Source organism: Micromys minutus (genome assembly GCF_963924665.1).
Source record: "Micromys minutus genome assembly, chromosome: 29".
In the NCBI taxonomy this organism is placed as follows: domain Eukaryota; kingdom Metazoa; phylum Chordata; class Mammalia; order Rodentia; family Muridae; genus Micromys; species Micromys minutus.
The window spans coordinates 19,352,890-19,374,063 of record NC_137964.1 but is presented as its reverse complement, the minus strand read 5'-3'; the positions used below and the strand labels follow the sequence as shown (position 1 = coordinate 19,374,063).

Genomic DNA, 21,174 nt, shown 5'->3' with positions numbered 1-21,174 from the left:
AGGGCTACACAGAGAAACCCTGTCTCAAAAACAACAACAACTTAACCCTCTGAAACTGTGAGCCAGGCCCCAATTAAATGCTTTCTTTCCTAAGTTGCCTTGGTCATGGTGCCTCTTCACAGCAAAAGAACACCGACTTAAGGTAGTTATTCAGAAATATTTCTAGACTGAATGTCTTTTAGTTGCTTTGTATCTTTTTATTCTTTTTCTAGGATATAGGCTCTTACTCTGGCTGGCCTGCAACTCTCCATCCTCCTGCCTCAGCCTTCTAAGTGCTGGGAGGTAATCATACCCAGCCACATTAAAAAAGCCAGTGTGAGGGGAAAGAAGGATGTCCTCTCCTCTGAGCCAGTGTCCCCTGTAATGAGGTGGGGTCAGGGCAGTGTGTCAGTGCTGTGAACAGAGAAACCCCAACAACCCCAATAATCCTCTTCCCGGCGTGAAGTTGGTTTGTGCTTACATATTCACAGCTCCTGAAACACTAGACACAGAAATTACTAAGAGGCAGAATTAAATTACACATATCATCTTTGGAGACATGCAGCTTTAATCCAGTACTTGGGAGACAGGAGGATCTCTGTGAATATGAGACCAGCCCAGGCTACATGAGACCCTGTCTCGAAAAAGAAAACAGAAAACTGAACAAGTCTGTTCTGATAAGCTTTTTTTTTTCCATGTGTAGCCTTGGCTGTCCTGAAACTTAGATATCTGCCTGCCTCTGCCTCCCAAGTCCTGGGACTAAAGGCATCATGTTCTTTATATACCAAAAAGAAAACAAAATTCTCTTAAAGCTACCGAATCCGTGTTGCAAGAGTAAAGGCATTTAATTTACTGTGCACCTCAGAAAGCTCCAGGTAAAACATTCATAGGAACATACACAAAGAATTCAGAATATAAAACTCTCCATGTAATTAGTAGTCATATTAATATTGGAACTACAGTAGAAAAAAAATAGCTGTCTCCTAGACTCTAGCAGGAGCCTAACTGTAGCTCTGAGAAGGTGGAGTTGTTCTGAGTGAGCGGGATGTCGAGATTATTCTTCCAGTTCTCCCAGCAGCTCAACAAAATCAGTGATGTACCACTTGGCATTGTCCTTAACCTGCTGCCTGATTACGTTGCCTCCAAAGCCAATGAAAGCATCCTAGGAAGGAAGAAAGGAAGGGGGAGGGGATTAGTGTCTTAAAATAGCACACCCATAAATATATATAAAAATAAATATTAAATATACTCAAGTGAAAATTTACCTATATACTTAAAGATACATACATATGCATATATGTGTGTGCAGTCTCACTCTCTCTGCCTCCAACTTTCTGATGTCCGCTCTCAGCTACTGCTCAAGCTCCATGCCTGTCTTCCTGCCTCCATGCTTCCTGCCATGATGGTTGTGATGGTTTGCATATGCTAGGCCCAGGGAGTGGCACTATTAGAAGGTGTGGCCTTGCTGACCCACCTCTTAGCTCCCTGAGGATGCCAAGAGTTGGTTCCAGGCTTCCTTCAGATGAAGATATAGAACTCTCAGCTCTTCCTGCTCCATGCCTGCCTGGATACTGCCCTGTTCCCACCTTGATGATAATGGACTGAACCTCTGACCTGTAAGCCAGTCCCAGTTAAATGTTGTCCAATAAGAGTTGCCTTGGTTATGGTGTCTGTTCACAGCAGTAAAACCCTAAGACAATGATGATGGACTTAACCCTCTGAAACTGTGAGCCAGGCCCCAATTAAATGCTTTCTTTCCTAAGTTGCCTTGGTCATGGTGCCTCTTCACAGCAAAAGAACACCCACTTAAGGTAGTTATTCAGAAACATTTCTAGACTGAATGTCTTTTAGTTGCTTTGTATTCTTATCATGGTATTTAGCTGTTCTTACTTAACTTCTGTTGTAAACTTTCCGCCAGACCTAGAAAACAAAATTCCCAACTTGAAAACCAGCACTTGTGAATACTTACAGCAGGAGGGCAGGCTTCCATGTCCGTAGCTCCGTCTCCAATCATGATTATTTTCTTAAAATGAAATTTTTCCTTTAAAAATCGAATAACCTTTCCTTTCCCACCTGACTCGGCTGTCGGCTGCATCTCATCAAAACCTGCATACTCACCTGAAGAGATGGGGGGAATGATTAGACTCAGTCATTTTACTCCGGCTAGCTGGTTTACATGGCTGACACCTGGACATCAATATCAGCACTACGTACGTCTAAAATAGCCCTGGGCAGTCACACAGCATGGAACCTGACGCCTGTTCCCAAGGAGGTCGCTCTAGTGGGTCAGCTTTAGTTCAATTAGCTGTATCTTCAAAGCTTCCAGTGTAAGGATTGTAAACTTTGTTGAGATAGAGTATCATATATAGAAACACATTAGTTTATCACATTACTATACTGCTAACATTACCTAAAGGAAATACCAACTTATTCTCACTTCTTTTTAAAAATAGGATCTCATGTGGACCAGACTATTCTTGAACTTACTGTGTCCTAGGAGAGACTGAATGTCTGATCCTCCAGTCCTACATGTGGAGAGCCCCAACCCCAGGTGTGCACACACACTCATGCCTGCTTTTTGCAGTGCTGGGGATGGAACCCAGGGCTAGACTAAAGGTTTAGACAAGCACTCTGCCCACTGAATCCCATCCCAGCTCCAAATTTATTCTATTCTTAAGGAATGAACACATTCACTAATAGGTTTGGGGCTGTTTTGGTGTATTTAAGACTGAGTGTCACTTTGTAGCTTAGGCCCATGTAGGACTTGAAGCAATGCCCCAGCCTCAGCCTCCCAAGAGTGAGACCCCACATCTGATTCACTCATCCATTTTGTTTAGTTTTTGTTGTTGTTGGCTTAGTTTGTTTTGATTTTATTTTTACAGATCACCTGCAAGTCCTAACTCTCCTGCCTCTGCTTCTCAAATGCTGGGGTTACAGGGTCTTTCCTTCCCAGACCATGCTTTCTTCAATCAGAGGCATGGGGTGTGTCTGTGGGAGGTCAGCAGCAAGAGGCTGGCAGTCAGACCTCACCTTCCATCCTTCTGTGGGTTCCAGGGACTGAATTCCAGTCAGGCTTCTTTGGGGAGCTACTTTTATCTCCTGAGCCGTCTCACTGGCCCTTAGCTGATTTTAAGACTACCAGCTACCCAAGGAGGGAAAGGCAGTGCACGGCTTTAATCCCACCATTTGAAAAGCAGAGGCAGGAGGATCTTTAGTTCAAGGCTAGCCTGGTCTACAGATCGAGTTCCAGGACAGCCAGGGGTACACAGAGCAACCCTGTCTCGAAAAACAAACAAAAAGATTACCAGCTACCCTCATGACATAGCCAAGGGCCCTTCTGTGTGTTTTGAGACAGTTCCACACAGCCCAGGTTATCCTTGAACTTACTATGCACATTGTGTTCTATGTACCTGAACTCCTGATCTCGCTGCTCCCACCTGGGATTATAGTTGGAGGCATCCTGCCTGGTTTATGTGTCAACCCAGTGCTTCAGGCTGGGCAGGAACACTACCACAGGACCCCAGCCCAGCCCAAGAGTGCTTTTGTTTGCCGTTTATTTTTTTATTATTTATTTATTATGTTTATTTTTATTGACTTAAGAGATAGTTAGTGTGTTTGTGTGTGTATGGGAGAGAGAGGAGAGAGAGAGTGTGTGAGTGTGTGTGTATGGTGTGTATGTGTGTGTGTGTGTGTGTGTGTGTGTGTGTGTTGCCTGCATACTTGTTTATACACCATATGAGTGCCTGGTGCCTTCAGAAGCCAGATGAGGGCGTAGGATACCCTGAAACTGGAGTTAGGGATAGCTGTGGCTTGTCCAATGTGGTTGCTAGAAGTTGAACCAGGGTCCTCTGCAAGAGCAGCTGGTGCTCTGAACCCCTAAACCACCTCTCCAGTCCCCATTAAAATGTTTTCAAAAGGGTAATTCATGTGGGGCTGAAGAGATGGCTCAACAGTTAAGAGCACTCACTGCTTTTCCAGAGGACCTGGGTTCAATTCCCAGCACCTATGTGATGGCTCACAACTGTCTGTAATTCCAGTTCTAGGAGATATAACACCCTCACACAGACAGACAGACAGACATGAAGGCAAAACACCAATGCCCATAAAATAAAAATAAATAAATCTTTAGGATGAATTATAATAATTGTTGTTGTTATCATTCATGTAACTCTTAACTCCAGTGCCACCAGACTTTAAGTTACATTCCAACAGACACTACTTAGAATACCAAATAGTAGAACAGAAAAGCAAGAAAATATACTACCATTAAAATCTTACCATTAAAGTAGAATTTCAGCCTATTGGCAAATACATTGGTTGTTGGGATATTGAGCTTTGCAGCAACGTGCTCCACAATACTTCTAAAGCCACCAGAGATGAGGAACACCTGCACGTTCCGCGCCTGTAGGCGGCTAACCAGCTCCCTGCAAAAATAAACCCATGATACCAAACACATCAGTTACCACAAGAAGGAAACATGGAAAAGATGTTAGGTTCCCTTCCCCCCGGTCCAATGCTGAGGGTCTGACTATTAGGATCACACTTATGAGGCTAAGGTTTTGTATGTTTTTCCTTTATTGTTGGAGGTGGGGTGATGGTTGGTAGGATGATCTTCATTTGGGTTGTGTGTGTTTAAATAAAATTACTTTATTGAACTTCAAGTCAGAAACCTCTCTGCACTTTTACTATCAAATACTTTTTTATTTATGTACCCACTTTTGTTTTCCTTTGTTGTGTGGTTGTCGTTTTCATTGTCTTTGGTTTGGCTGTTTGTTGTTTTTAAGACATATTCTTACTGTGTAACCAGACTGGCCTTGAACTCTCAACAGCCATCCTGCCTTGACCACCTCAGGATGAGTGTTTCAGACATGAACCACCACAGCTGGTCTTGGCTTTTTTGTTGGCTGTCTGTTTTGCTGGCTGCTTTTGAGGTAGGATTTCATGTGTCTGTGGATTATTTTGAATTTCTGATAACCTACCCCCACCTCCCATGCGCTAAGAGTCCACACAGACATGCAGCTTGTGTGTATGTGCATATGCATGCATGCATGGGTGTGTTCTGAGACAAGGTCTCACTCTGTAGCCAGGCTGGCCCTGAACTCAAGATCATCAGAACTCAAGGTTCCTGAGTCCTGGAATTACCAATGGGCACCACCAATTCCCTGCTCTGTATGTGCTTTTTCCATTGCACTGAGAGATTAACGGTGGAGCTTTTCTGCTTTGGGTAACCACTGCACCAACAGTAAAATAAGATTAGGAAACCCTAGAGAGGCTTGGAGAAGGTGGAAGGACAGACAGGAGCAAGACCAGAGGGCACGGAAAGAGCAGATATAAGTGAGACAGGCACACGGAAGGGAGCCTAACAATAGCATCCTCTCAGGAGGAAAGAGCCTCACAAGCCCAAGAGCCAAGGCCGTGCTTACCTGATCCCAGGGGTCAGGTGTGGCGGGTGCTCGGCCAGGAGCCTCTGTACCTGATCCCTGGAGGGCTGGATCAGTGCCAGGCGCTCAGTGAGTGCATCTTTGAAAGGCAATGCTCCTCCCATGGCTTTCCGTGTCCTAGGAGGAAGACCCAAGTATCAGGCCAGCTGTCATAGGTGTCCTTGAGAAGTCAACATGTCTTCCCATGCCCAACTCTACAGTGACATGCTGTGTGCTGTGTACAGGAGATCTGCCTGAGAACCAACTGACACTCGGACATCCTGTACCTTGCTTGCAAACCTCGAACTCTTATAACCGAAAAAGAAAGCAAAGGCTGAAAGCTCTTGCAGCAAATGTGGCCGAGCAGGTGATAGCCGTAGCTGAAGAAAGTGTCCCTGATGCACAGTGGGAACATCAAAGAGAAGAGACAGAAGGTTCTAGCCTGGATCTCTTGCCACTGAAGCAGTAAGGCTACACTTTCAACCAGGACAGGAGGCAATGGGTGTTTAGAGCCTGGGGTGATCTTCTTGGATTAATCATTTTCCCAGCCTGCCTAAGAATGTGTCTCTTCTGCAGAGACAACCGTGTTTGGCTTCCCTTGCTCTTGCTGGAATGTTTGCAGATGGATAATAAAGACAGCGCTTTAGCAAATTCAGCTCTGGGCAGCAGGAGGGAATGCCTACTGCTTTGTCTGAGCCCTGGCCAAACCCAGAACCTAGGAACTGAGACCCTAACCCGGCCAGGTCTTCCATCTATCCATTCTTTTTTTTTTTTAAAAAAGGTGAACTCTTTATGAGATCATAAAGGGAACAGACAGTTCATACATTTCAGACACTGCGGCCTCCACACCGCAGAATTTAGCCAGCTCATCAATTCCTTCTTCTCTGATGACTGTGCTGTCAACATCAAAGCACACTGCATCCGCTGAACAGAAGAGCTTCCTCAGCTCCGAGTGGGAGACCATCCTGGAAAGAGTTTTCCTCCTATAAGAGAAAACAAGAAATGAGCTCAAGGGGGCTTAATAGCAGAGTGCTTGGCCCTGAGTTTCACCACCGCACCATCTAAACTGGGTGCAGTGGGGTATGCCTGTGATCTTAGCTATTAGGAGTGGAGTCAGGAGAATCAAGAGTTATGACTGGGGCTGAAGAGATGGGACCCTAGATAAGAGTACTTCTGGCTCTTCCAAAAGACCCAAGTCCAGTTCCCAGCACCCACACAGGCAGCTCACAACTACCTGTAATTCCAGCTCCAAGGGACCCATAATCCTCTTCGGACACATGTACACACATGTATATGTACGTACACACACACAGAAAGAGAGACAGAGAGAGACAGAGATAGAGAAGGTATTTAAGATCCTCTTTAGCTACATAGCAAGTTTGAGGCCAGCCTGAGCTACACCAGACCCTGTCTCAAACAAAAATGGTAGTGTGGAGTTGATCTATAGGGAAAGAAGCCTGCAGTCAAGCCTCAATGCCTGGAAGCCACATGGCAGAGGTGAGCAGAGGAATCAGGAAAAGCCCCTCTGACCCCCCACACTCACACGGTGCTACACATGCACCCCCACTCACACGACAACACAGGGAGAAAGGGAGGAAGGAAGCAGGCAGGTGTGCTCCCCAAATCCAGCATGTGAGTCAACTGAGCAGGACCATGAGGCCAGGCTGAGGGAGAGCGAGCCAGGAAGATGCATTATGTAAGAGCTGAAGTGAGCTGGGGACAGAGTAACTGACAGGACCCGGAGCCTCAGAACCAGTGAGAGCAGAAGTCAGGTCAGACGCCAGCTTGGAGCCTGGGAGGAAACCAAAATGTCCTTAAGCCATTTCCAGTATTTCAGAAATGCTGGGCGTGGGGGTGCATGTCTGTACTTGCAATCTCAGCACTAGGGAGGGGAGGAGGTTCAGGCGTTAAAGGTCTATCCTAAGGTATATGATGAATTTGAGTTAATAAAGTCTAGGTAAGCCTGGGCTAGAAATATGATTTCTAAATAAAAAATCAAGCAAATAAACCAGCAGTAATGGATGGCGATGCAAACCTGTGTTCCCAGCACTAAGGAGGCTGAGGCAGGAGGGTCATGAGATTGATAGGCTGGTGCCACACAGTGAGACTGGTCTAAAAATGAATGAATGAATGAATGAATGAATGAATAAGGAGGGCACTCGGTCATAAAGAGCACTGGCTGCTCTACTAAAGGTCCCGGGTTTAATTCCCAGCACCATGTGGCAGCTCACAACTGTGTGCAACTCCAGCTCCAGGGGTCCATGTGCTTGCAGGCAAACTACTCATACACATAATATAAAATAAATACATCTTTAAACAAAGAAAACCTTGGCTATAGGGGAAGCACCCTGCTAAATTCAGTTCCTTCAAAGTAAACTGTATACACTGGACCTTCGCAGAGAGAAGGAAAAGTCACTGCTGGGAACCGGACTCTGAAACCTTCACACCTGGCTTTCGGGGGAAGGGAAGACCAAGGCTGGGGGGCTGGAGAGGGTGCGGGCAGAAAGGTCTGTGTTCAAACACAGGCCCGAGCCCACCCACAGCTTCTGTGCTGCTTGGCTTTCTGTGGTGCAGATGGGGGCTTCAGCTCAGCTGTGGATACATTCAACTTGATTTTTTTAAATGTGCTGATAAACCCTTCTTAACTAGGGCTCCAAAGTGAAAACACATTTCCTTCATGGCTGGATTTAGGCCTGAAATGGGTGAGAGGGGGAAAAAAATCTCCTTGCTCAAACAGAAGACAACCTCTCCACACCTAAGATCACATCTTTCACCATCTGCTTCACGGACCTCTTATCTTTAAAGATAAATTTTATCTGCATTAAAACAGATAACAGTGGGGGGGGTCTCAGGAGTTCAGCACCTCCCCCACCCCCAGGCAGTGGTAGCCCAAGCTGGGAATCCCAGCACCCAGGAGGCAGAGACAAGTGGATCTGTGAGTTGGGGGCTAACCTGGTCTATAGAGTGTGTTCCAAGACAGCCAAAGCCACACAGAGAAACCCTGTCTCAATAAACAATAAGAGTTCAGGGCCAATGGGGTTATAAGACACCCTGCTCAAAATAAAGGGCAGTAAAGGTCAGCACAGTGAGCCTGGAGCAGCAGTAGTTCATGGGTAAGTGCACTTACTTCTCTTCCAGAGGTCCTGAGTTCAAATCCTAGCAACCACATGGTGGCTCACAACCATCTATGATGTGATCTGATGCCCTCTTCTGATGTCTGAAGACAGCTACAGTGTACTTATATATAAAATAAATGAATCTTTTTTTTTTTAAGTAAATCTTTAAAGTGGCCCCAGAGGCCAAGCACATCAGAAAAAATCAGGATCCCTAAACAGTGCAAAATAGATTGTGGGAAACTTCCAGATCCACATCAAAGACCTGCTCTGGACTAGGGGAAGGTTATTGGCTAGCTTTTGTTGTTGTTACAGAAAAGGTTGGTATGGACCTCCCTGAGTAACCTGCCTAGGCTATGATGAATGTAAGGCCTTCCATGCCTTAGTTGAGCTAAGATTACATGCATACAACACTACACCTGGCTGTTTCCTTTTTATGATTAAATAAACAGCTATTGCAGGTGGGTGAGAGAACACAGTGGAGGTACAGGACTCTGCAGCCAAGCTTGACAGCCTGAGTTCTGTCTCCAGGACCGATACCCTACAGGGAGAGAACTCACTCTAGAATGTTATTCTCTGACTTCCACAATGTACCATGGCACCCTTGCACCCACACACATACATACATACATACATACACACACACACACACACACACACACACACACACACACAAAATCAACCAAAGGAAAATGTTTAGAGAAATAAAGTGTTTGAGGAGAAAAAATCTGGGCTGGAGGGATGTCTCAGTATTAAAAATGTGCACATGCATGTGTGTACGAGCAAGCTCGTGGGCGCACACACACACACACACACACACACAAAAACATCTGTCTGTGTTTTAATCCCAGGTGTGGAATACAGGGTTGCTTTAGTTTGTGTGCTCCAGCAGGGACATGGTTTTTGCCAGCTCCACATAGTTTAATTCTGGGAACTCTGGAGAGGGTATAAATGCCACAGCTCCAAGAAGGGCAAGAGGCACGCAGAAGATGAAGACGGTTGCCACTTCCTGATGCTACACTCTGTTACTGAGGTTTGTCAAGCGGTCATGAGCAGAAAGATGAAGTTAAAGAAGTCAAAAATCCCTAATGACAAAGATTGGACTTGCCGGGATGGAGGGATGGCTCAGTGGTTAAGAGCACTGACTGTTCTTTCAGAGGTCCCGAGTTCAATTCCCAGCAACCACATGGTGGCTCACAACCATCTGTAATGGGATCTGATGCCCTCTTCTGGTATGTCTGAAGACAGATACAGTGTACTCATATACATTAAATAAATAGATCAATCTGAAAAAAAAAAGATTGGACTTGCCCCTCATTACTCAACAGATTACTCAACAACCCTAATCTGCAAGAAGCAGCCTACAGAGGTTTACGTGCCCTTTCTACTCACTTCCTCCTTTGCTCCCACCTAGTGTTGGGGAGTTGGAAGGGGTAGATGTAAGAACATATTAAAATGAATAAACCAATACCTCTACATATCCCTGGATGTCCTGTAGACCAGGCCAGCCTCAAGTTCACAGTGATCTGCCTGCCTCTGCACCCCGAGTGCTGGGATTAATGTATGTACCACCATATAGGCAAAATGAATAAATCTTTTTGAGAAAGAAAGCTGGCTATTCAAGCTATGCATAATTCCTATTTGAAATGTCAAAACTCAGGAGTTACTGTGAATTACAGACCAAACTAGAATACAAAATGAGACTTTGCCTCAAAAAAAAAAAAAAAAAAAAAAGAAAGAAAGAAAGAAAGAAAAAAAGAAAGAAAAAGAAAAAGAAAAATTCGGGAGCTGGAGAAAAATGGCTCACCAGTTAAGAGTACCTACTGGCTGCTCTTCCAGAGGCTATGATATTGATCCCAGAACCCATATGGCTGATCACAACTGTCGACATCTCCAGTTCCAGAAGATATGATCCCTCTTCTGGCCTCTGCAGGCACTGGCCATGCAAGCGGTGCACAAATATGCATGCGGGCAGAACACGGGCAAAGCATGTGCTCTGGTCACTAAGCTACATCCAAAAACCAACAGACAATACTGTTCACTCAGGAGAGGAGGATAGCTCACAGGCAAGCCTAAGGACCAAAAGCATGGAGACACCTGGTACTCACAATTCTCCAGCGCTAGATTCTTTCTCTTCCCCTTCCTCTGTTGGTTAAAAATGCACTGTAAACCTCAGTTTGGAGGTTTTTAAAGGAAGATCTGTGGGTTTTGCAAGAGACTAAAAAACAAAACATGAGAAAATGAACAACCAGGAACAGACTGGTAAGTTGGTAGAGGGGCTAAGGATTGTGGCCTAGTTGGTAAAGCATCTGGCTAGCACGCAGCAAGCCAGGGGCTCTGCCCTCCGAAGCACATAAACCATGGCTGATGACCTACACCTTTAATCCCAACACTCGGGCAGAATCAGTTCAGAAGGCTAGAAGTTCAAGGCTACATAGGGAGTTTAGGGTTAAGGCAAGCCTGGATTAATTAAGACTATCAAAAAGGAAAGGGAGAGGGAGCTGATTGACCTCCTAGTAAGATTGTTCCAACAATGGTTCAAACCCAAAGTTTCCTAAAACTGCTTCCCCTCGGAAATGCTGGAGCACTGCAGAGAAGTAGCTAAGCCTTGCCTGTGGCTTCCGCTCTGCCACATCCAGAAGCTACCACTCCTATGAGCAGATTACAAAGAGAAGGTGTGGGAAGAGGACCCTGCTGTAAGAACAACACAGAATGAAGGCTGGAGTCTGCAGCCGACCCAACAGCCCCTGCTGCCTTCAGAATGAGACGCACCACAGCACACTGGGGTCCACACCCAGACCCACAATAACAACACATACATATTTTTAAGCCAGGCAGTGGTGGTGCACAGCTTTAATTCCAGCACTTAGGAGGCAGAGGCAGTTGGATAACTGAGTGTGAGGCCAGCCTGGTCTATGGAGTAAGTTCCAGGACAGCCAGGGCTACACAGAGAAACCCTGTCTCTAAATAAATAAGTAAGTAATGCAAATAGCTGGCACACGAGTACATATCCAGAATCTCAGCATCAGGAGAATAAAGCCCAGAGATGTTAAATTCAAACCCAGGCTCTGCTGCTGCAAGAGCCTGCCTCAAAAATAAATAAACCAATTAAAATCAAGGTGGGGGTTAGGAAAATGGCTCCTACAGTAAGAGTCCAACCTAAGTTTGATTGGTAGAAGGATGTTCTTTGAAGAGCTAGGGGAAGGTCAAATGGCTCAGTGGGTAGAAAAGCCCTTGCCATACAACTCTGATGACAGAGTTCAAATCCCAGAACCTACAACAGCCTAGAAAAAGAACTGATTCCATAGTTGTCTTCTCACCTCCACACAAGTACCACAGACCTTTCATGTGTGTACACAAGGGTATACACACACACACACACACACACACACACACACTCACACACTAGCTAAACATCAAACAAACAAAAGCCAAGCAGAGAGCACAGGTTTGGAATCCCAGTGCAGAGAACGACGAGAAAGGCAGACTCCTGGGCTAAGCCAGCTCAGCATAATTGACAAGCAACCCTATCTTGGAAAAAAAAAAAAAAAAAGACCCTGGCAGCAGTGACACACACCTTTAATCCCAGCACTTGGAAGGCAGAGGCAGGTGGATCTCTGAGTTTGAGGCCAGCCTGGTCTATAGAGGGAGTTCCAAGACAGCCAAGGCTACATAGAGAAACTGTCTTAAAATACCAAAGAAAAGCAAGTAGACACACCCAAGGGTAGAGCAACAGGATTGCTACAAGTTCAAAGCAGCCTGGACTACTTAAAGAATTTTGAACTTTCAGGGCAGCCTGGGCTACACATGCTCTATTCAAGAGGGGAGGGGATTGCAGCCAAAACTCACATGCACTCCTGGGGGCAAAACTGCAGCAAATTTCTTGTAGGTTAAACAAGAAACCAGAGTCCCTTCTCTTAGAAAGTCACCAAGAACAAGGAAGGCTGCTGGAAGAGGAACATTTCCACGGGTGTTTGTGGGTGTGATTGCCCAAATGTCCACCAACCCATAAGCTTCAAGCACTTGGGAAATGGAAGCAAGAGGATCAGGAGTTCCGGGTCAGCCTGTGCTTAACACACACGGGGGGGGGGGGGGGGAGGAGGGAACAATACGCAAGACACATATTAAAGATGCATATATTGGGGGCTGGAGAGATTGCTTAGTGCTAAGCTTGCTTGCTGTTCTTGCAGAGAATAAAAGTTTGCTTCCCAGCACCCTCCTGGGTCGCAGGGGTCAGTTCACAACTTTTTTAACTCCAACTCCTGGGGATCTGACACCTTTGGCCTCTGAAGACACACACACACACACACACACACACACACACACACACACACTTAAAACAAATTTAATGAATGAAAGATTTAACATCCAAATTAAAGCTACTTCTTTATATATGGTTATTTATTTCAAATTCTATTTCTAACGGAAATGATGGCAAAGTCAACCACATCGCTCCCGGTTTGGTGAATTTTCTTCTCTTCTACAGATAATTCTCCAGTGCCAGATTGCATCATTCATTCAGGCTGTTTGTCGTGGAGTATGAAAAAAGTGACGCTATCTAAAATATGAACCAACAAAAGGGAAACCTTGGAGTCCCAGGAGATAATCTACGTATCTAGTAAAGAATCAGAGAGGAGACTGCCATGAGAGAGCGAGGACGGTGCATCAGAAAGCTGGACACAGGGCAGACTAGTGCGAGCCGGGAACTCACCGCTGTTCCTGGGCCCGCGCTGGTCTTCTCGGTTCCGGTACCTGTAACTTTCCGGTAACAGTGGGGTCTGGAGCTGATGCAACTGCGAGCGCCGTGTCCTGAGTGAGGTGACCCACAGCAGATCACAACCCTCACTCAAGGCTTGTTTGGGATCTGCTGATGCCTTCAGGCTACTCCAGAGCAGTTTGGCATGTGCGCTTCCAACTGGAGAAGCCAGATCTCAGCTCTGCAAAACCGGGTTGGAAGACCGCCTTGGTCCAGCCCCCAAGGGCGGAGCTTCCAGATCCCGCCCCCAACCCCTTCCCTTCCAAGGGGCTCGGTGCGTACAGGGCTACTTACTGTGAGATCTGTGATCTCTACTTTGCTGAGTTGGCTCTCTACTTTGCTGAGTTCCCGAACTTTCAGAAGCTGCGTCCCAATGCCTGATCCCTGCACGCGAAAGAAGCGAGGAACCTCTGTACTGATTTTGCAATGCACGAAGCTCCTTGTGAGCCCTTTCTGAAACCCACATTTTCTACTCTACCCCTGTAGGAATGCAGGTGCCAAGAGAATTACAACATCTTCATAGACTAGCAAAGTAACTCAGTAGGCACAGTGTTTGCCTAGCGTGCAAAAAAATGGGTTCTGCTGGGGTAGTGGTGGACCCCGGCTTTAATCCCAGCATTCTGGAGGCAGAGACAGGTGGTTGAGACCTGCCTGGTCTACAGAGTTCCAGGACAGCCATGGCTGTTACACAGAGGAAACCCTTTCTCGAGGAGCTCACATAATCCTGGATTATACAAGCCTGTAATTCCACCGCTCAGGAGGCAGAGATAGGAGAACCATACCTTCAGACATCCTAACATGAATTTGAGGCTAGCCTAAACCATAGGAGAAAACCTGTCGGGGGGGGGAAACTTTGTTCACACTCCAAGTTCCCCCTTACTCCCCCCCCCAAAAAGGGCCCTGATGTTATGGTGTGTGTATTGCTCTTGCAGGGAGAATCAGGTTTGGGCCCCAGCACCAGCTCTGTGAGATCCTGTGCCTGTTGAACTCTGAGAGTCTTAGTACATGTGCAAGAACATATGAGTAAAAGTAATTGTTTTTAACTTAAATGGGGGGAGTGTTGGAGACAGGGTTTCTCTGTGTAGCCCTGCTATCCTGGAACTTGCTCTGTAGACCAGGCTGGCCTCAAACTCAGAGAGATCTGCTTGCCTCTGTCTTAAAATTTTTCTTTATGGAGGCTGGAGAGATGGCTCAGTGGTTAAGAGCACTGACTGCTCTTCCAGAGGTCCTGAGTTCAATTCCCAGCAACCACGTGGTGGCTCACAACCATCTGTAATGGGATCTGATGCTTTCTTCTGGTGTGCCTGAAGACAGCTACAGTGTACTCATATACATAAAATAAATAAACAAAAAATTATTTATTTAATATTTATTTAACATAGAAGTCTGGCACTTCCTGCATGCCTGGTACCTGGTGAGGCCAGAAGGGGGTATCTAGTCCTCTGGAGATGGAGTTACAGGAGGTTGTGAGCTGCCACATGGGTGCTGGGAATCAAACCCAGGACCTCTAGAAGAGCAGTCAGTGCTCTTAACCACTGAGCCATCTTTCCAGCTCCTATCTTTTTGTTTAATCTTTGCAACTGATCTTTTCCCTCATGCATTTACTTATGTCGTATGCATACTCATTTTCCTGTGTCAGGTCCATATGTGTGAACTGGAGGCCCAGGGTTGGTGGCAGGTGCGGCAGGTGTCTTTCTCAATTGCTTCCCACCTTATTCATAAGGCAGGTTCTCTTTATTGAACTCAGAGTTCAATAAACTACCTAGCCCGCTTGCTTTGAGGATCACATTTCTGCCTTCCCGGTGGTGAATTTCAGACAGGCCTCCATTCCCACCCTGTATTTATGTGGGTTCCATGAATCTAAACTTCCAATCTTGGGCTTGCATGGCAAGTACTTTGTACTTTAACCACTGAACCATCCTCTCATCCCCTATACCAGCTTGTTTTATCTTTTTTTTCTTTTTTTTTTTTTCTTTGTTAGATTGTTTTACATTTCTGCTTGGTTGGTTTGGGGGGTGGATGGAGGGTTGTTGAGGCACAAAGAGAGAAGAGGGGAAAGAGAGAAAGAAGGAAGGGAAAAAGAGAGCGTGCAAATGCACGCTTGAAATTAAGAACCTAGGGGTTGTACACATACTAGTCAACTGTTCTACTGGTGAGCATTTCAGCCCGAATCTTCTTACTACTTCAATTTGAAATGAATATACGCTGCCCAAGCTAGCCTTCAGCTCCCTCTGTAGCCTTGTCAGTCCCCTAAGTGGCTGGAATGACAGACCTGAATCACCAGGCCCAGCATGCACCTATTCAGTAGCTGACCTCTTCCAGATATCACTTGTCCAGCTATTATCTTAGCATACCCAGTGAGGAGTGTGGTTCCCAAATATTTACACTGCAGAGCTGTGGCGGCCATTAGGAAATGAAGTCTACCCTAAGTCACCTGAGCCTTCAGTGCTGACTATCTGTCTCACCGAGCAGAGGAGGTACCATGGCTAAAGCCAGGCTTCGAGCCACAACCATCACACCCTGAACCATCATACTTCAGGCCAGTGGAACAAATCTTTAATCCCAGCACTCAGGAGGGAGGCAGAGGCAAGTGGATCTCTGTGAGTTCCAGGCCAGGTTACAGTTATATAGAGACTCTGCCTCAAAACGAACGAACTATACAATTCACCCCAGTGACAAAAATTCCTGTAGTCTTTGATCAGAGGTGACTTTGAAGTTCACTATTCCCAGAATTCATTAGCTCAAAAATGGCTGTAAAAGGGGGGCAAATAAGTCCCCCGTGTCCTCTGGAGATGGGACCCCTTTACATTACATTTATTTAACTACCGAGGGCTAGGTTCCACAGTGAGCATGCAGAAGTCAGAGGACAATATGGAAGCAGTTTCTTCTCCACTTGTGTCTTTAGGCTTGGTAGCAAATGCTTTCTTTGACCAGCTGAGCGAGCCATCTAGCCATCTTCAGAGATGATTTTAATGACGGAGGTGCTTGCCTAGGCCCAATCCAGATGAAAACATAGGCAAATCACAAGTTCTGAAATATCATTTGGTAATAACGTTAAAAGACGTATACTGGGCTGGAGAGATGGCTCAGCAGTTAAGAGCACTGACTACTCTTCCAGAGGTCCTAAGCTCAATTCCCAGCAACCACATGGTGGCTCACAACCATCTGTAATGGAATCTGATGCCCTCTTCTGGTGGGTCTGAAGACAGCAACAGTGTAGTTATATACAATAAATAAATAAATCTTAAAAAAAAAAAAAAAGAAAAGAAATGCCACTTCACAAATAGAGACCCACAGTCTATGAGTTGCAAGACAGACAGACAGAACTACACAGTGAGACTGTCTAAAACAACAAACATACATTAGAAAATACACAAATAAGTGTCACAAAAACAGCAACAACATTATTAAATGCTAAAACAGTGGTTCTCAATCTCCACCCCACAGGGTTGTATATCAGATATTTATGTTCCGATTCATAACAGTAGCAAAATTACAGTTGTGAAGTACCAGTGGAAACAACGCCATAGCTGGCAGTCATCACATGAGAACCTGTATTAAGGGCTGCAGCACAGGGAAGGCTGCGAACCACTGGGTAAAAAGTGTGCAGCGTGGTAAAAACCACAATATTTCTAGAACTCCTCACACGTTACTGACGGAATACAAAGAGCAATGTTATTTTTAGAGATTTATTTTTACTATTTTTTCATTATGTAGCAGGCTGTGTGTTCATGTTAGCATGCACCCATGAGTGCAGGCCAGACGGGTCAGAGTCCCCGGCAGCAAGAGTTACAGACGGTTGTGAGCTGCCTGCTGTGGTCCTGGGAGCCCTGCACAGGTCCTCTGTAAGAAGGGAGGCAAGTGCTCCTAACCACTGAGCCATCCCTCCTCCAGCTCCAAAGAGAAGAGGGTGACAGCTTTACAGTAACGTGGTGTCTTACAAGTAAGTGATCAAATTTAACACCATGAACAATGGGGTGGGGTAAATTGGAGTCACATGACTCTCCCTAAGCCATAAGGACACACCATCTCTGTAGAATTTCTTGCCGAAAACACATTTAATCATTAGTCTTTAAAGTAACTGTTTCATACTCAGGCCAAGTTCAAGCCAGAGAGAGTGATCTAGATCTACTAATCTGAGTACTCTAGAACCTGAGGTGAGCAGACTGCAGGTTCGAGACCAGCCTGGGCTACATAGCAAGTACTGAGCTAATTAGTAAGCCTGACTCAAAACAAAATCTGGTATGGTGATCAAGGTCATCCTGAGCTACACATACTAAGTTTAAGGCTAGCCTGGGCTACGTAAGACCCTGTTAGTTTTTTTAAGATATCTTTTTTTTTTTTTTTAAAGGTCAGGGTTTGTGACTGCAGTTCAGTGATAGGTCCTGCACCTCTTCAGACTGAAGACAAGACACTAAATACAATCCTGAATAAGATCCTAGGACAGAAGCAGTTAGCGGCACGGCTAGGGAATCTCAGGCTAAAAGCGATATTAATTAGTTTTGTCTGGGTTTTGATTTCTTTTTAAAATATGTCTGGGTGTTTTGCCTGAAAGTACGTATGATCGTCACATGTATACCTGGTGCCCTCAGAGGTCAGGAGAGGGATTCAGATCCCCTGGAGCTAGAGTTAAAGATGGTTTTGAGTCACCATCTGGGTACTGAGAACCAACCAGGGTCCTGTGCAAGAGAGTGCATGCTTTGAACTGCTGAGCCATTTCTGTGGCCCTCTTATGCTTTTAAAGATTTTCAAATTAGTTTTAGTTATGCATTAGGGACAGTCTACAAGCAGTCAATGTCCACAGAGACAAGAAAAGGACATAAGTAACTCAGTTCTAGGGGAGCACACACTCTCTTCTGACTACTGAGGGCACCAGGCATGTAAGTGGTATACATACAAACAAACAGGTAAAGCACTCATCATCATAAAATACATTTTTAAAATTATTTTAATGTTTTATTTTTTTTGAGACCAGGTTCTCTGTGTATCTCTGTGGATGTCCCTGACTGTCCTGGAACTTGATTTGTAGACTGACCAGATTGACCTCAAATTCAAAGATCTGCCTGCCTCTGCTTCCTGAGTGCTGACATTAAAGGCATAGTGACCAAGCAAATCCCAGTACTCAAGTGAGGGCAGAAGGATCTGGACTTTAGATCATCTTCAACTGGTGAGTTTGAGGCCAGTTTTAGCTACATGAGACCCTGTCTGGGGATGAGATGGCTCAGATGGTAAAGGTGCTTACTCCCAAGCCTGGTGGCCTGAATCTGATCCCAAGGACCCACATGGTAAAAGGAGAGAACCAACTCTTAAAATGTGTCCTCTGGCCAGGAGGTGGGGGCAAATGCCTTTAATCCCAGTACTCTGGAGGCAGAGGCAAGTGGATCTTTGTGAGTTTGAAGCCAGCCAGGTTCAGAGCAAGTTCCAGAACAGCCAGGACTCTGCAGGAAAACCATGTCTCAAACACACACACACACACACAAAGCAATCCTCTGGCCTCTCTAAATATACTCTGGCACAGATACAAACACCTGTACACATACACATGAGTGTAATAAGACCTTTTTGAGACTTTGTCTCAAACAATAAAACTCTTTAAAAGACTGGAAAGCAGTTGTGTGGGCAGACCAAAGCATGTGACAATCATATATCTCAAATGTATCTTACAGATATTCTAGCATATATGTAAATGTCACAGAAAATTTTAGTTGCAAAATATCAGAATTAATTTGGCCCAATGGGAAGTTGGTGAAATAAATTATGATGCAGTCATTTAGTGAATTATACCACTGTTAAAAGACAAAAACAAAAACCAAGCCATGTGGTGGGGTTCACCTTTAATCCTAGCACTGGCTGAGGCAAGTAGATCTCTGAGCTCAAGGGCAGCCTGATCTACAGACCAAGTTCCAGGACAAGGCTACACAGAAAAACCCTGTCTCAAAAACAAAAAGAAAAACAAACAAAAAAAAAAACCCAAACAAACAAAAACAGTTTAACCAGATGTGGTGATGCTCTGATATTCCCTGTTGAGAATGACAATCACTGGGATATAGTTCAGAGGTTAAGCTCCCACCTAAAATGTGGAAGCTAGGTCTGGTGGTGCATGCCTGGACAGCCTGCATTTAGGAGGTAGATAGATCTCGAGCTGGAGGCTCAGCAGTTAAAAGCACTGGCTGTGGGCTGGAGAGATGGCTCAGTGGTTAAAAGCACTGACTGTTCTTCCACGGGTCCTGAGTTCAAATCCCAGCAACCACATGATGCTATACATGCAGACAGAACACCTATATACATTACATAAACAGACAAATAAATAAATAAATAGGAGGTAGGTAGTGGCAGGAGGATCAGGAGTTCAAGGCTAGCCTTGTCTGCATAGTGAGACCTTGTCTCAAAAAGAAAACAAACCACAAACAAGCTCCAATATATTCTTCACTAATGTTTTAAGGAGTATTATATTAAGTATTACCAGTGTCAGCACCGAGTTTTCCTGGGCAGTCTTGAGTTTTCCAACTCAACCCAAGATCTACTTGTCCTGTTCTCTACGTTGTAGGCAGACACCTGTCTCTGGAGTCTCCCTCTGCATCGTCTTACCAACAGCGATAATGAAGCCGTATGCCCACCAAGTAGTCTATATAACTAAACATGAGTCTTCTGCATGCCAAGAATCATATGCTTGGCTTTTGTGATTTTTCAAATCTACTTTAAAACATTATACTAACACACTTATTGCACTCAGAATAACAAAGATTTGGGAATAACTAAATGTCAGTCAGATGACTGGGCTAGTTCCTTTTTCCTTCTTAAATTTTCTGTATTCAGAACTTTTGTATCTCCTGAACCATCGCTCAACCACTGAACTACATACCCAATAGTTCTGTTTTCTTTAGACGGTGTCTCACTATGTAGCCATGGCTGGCCTGGAACTTGCTCTGCAGACCAGGCTGGCTTTGAACTCACAGAGATATGCTTGCCTCCCATGTTCTGGGATTAAAAGCATGTAACACTATGCCTGGCTATGTATCATCCCTGTACACAGATGTTGAGGAGAAGGAGAACTTCTTATTTCCTACCAAAATGGCAAAGCCTTCAGTATAGTTCAGTAGAATACATCCAATGGCATTATGAGGTGTCATCTGTGTGGAGGAGTGATTCGTATTCATATACATGTTTCAAAGTTCAACACATATCAATACCGAACTGCTCAGATACTGGCAGGGAAAATATCTATACGCTTAATATTTTTTTAAAAAAGTCTAAAGGAATGCTTTGAAAGACTGGGTACCACTGTCCAGCTGTGTTTGAGTCTTTAGCAGGCCTAGTAGCTCATACCATTTTGGAGGTTGAAGGAGGAGGATAGCTACAAGTTAGATAGCAGTCCGAGGTAGACAATGAGTTGTCTAGCCGGAACACAGAATGAATCCTTGTTTCATATTTTTAAAAATTAAGAAAAAAAATACCCTGAGTCTTCAAACCTGCCTCAATGGCCTTGGGCCCTAAGAACAGACTGATTCAATGCCTACCGCAGCACTCCTAAAGCCATCTAGTCCTTTCTGCCTAACATGCTGCTCCCGTCAAACCCCGGGGTTTTAAAACGACCAGGGTACAGGGTGAGGGTCCATTTTCTGTGTTCCCACATTTACGGATAAAACTGGCAAGAAAAATGAACCTGGGAAACCTCGCGAGAGTGTGAGGGAAGCATCCCGGAGTCCTTCCAGTAGCTTAGAGACACCCCGCAAATAGAGGCCGACGCCTCTGCTTCCTGTCACTCCCAGTCGAGTGTTGAGGCCGAAGCATCCCTCACACACGACCAGTAGAGCTTTTCATGCACAGCTGGCCGCGCAACCGCCACGCTGCAATCTTTAAAGCGCGAACCCGCAACGATGTGCTGTGAGCACAACGGAACCTTAAG

General features: G+C 45.2%; 1 protein-coding gene across 4 annotated transcripts; it reads right to left on the bottom strand.

Annotated features, from left to right (window-relative positions):
- Positions 1-807: 807 nt before the first annotated feature.
- On the bottom strand, positions 808-21,145 carry PSPH (phosphoserine phosphatase). Of its 4 annotated transcripts, XM_080940796.1 has the most exons (9): positions 20,932-21,145; positions 13,563-13,652; positions 13,224-13,449; positions 10,621-10,730; positions 6,224-6,382; positions 5,403-5,537; positions 4,258-4,403; positions 1,949-2,097; positions 808-1,141 (listed from the first exon to the last, which is right to left on the bottom strand). In XM_080940796.1, exons 5-9 carry the CDS (start codon positions 6,361-6,363, stop codon positions 1,034-1,036), a joined length of 678 nt encoding a protein of 225 aa, XP_080796922.1. In that variant the 5' UTR covers positions 6,364-6,382; positions 10,621-10,730; positions 13,224-13,449; positions 13,563-13,652; positions 20,932-21,145; the 3' UTR covers positions 808-1,033. The 4 variants fall into 4 exon arrangements, with proteins under 4 accessions (XP_080796922.1, XP_080796923.1, XP_080796925.1 ...); XM_080940797.1 differs by lacking the exon at positions 10,621-10,730; XM_080940799.1 differs by lacking the exons at positions 13,563-13,652; positions 20,932-21,145 and having other exon boundaries at positions 10,621-10,657; positions 13,224-13,443.
- Between the last annotated feature and the right edge of the window lie 29 nt (positions 21,146-21,174).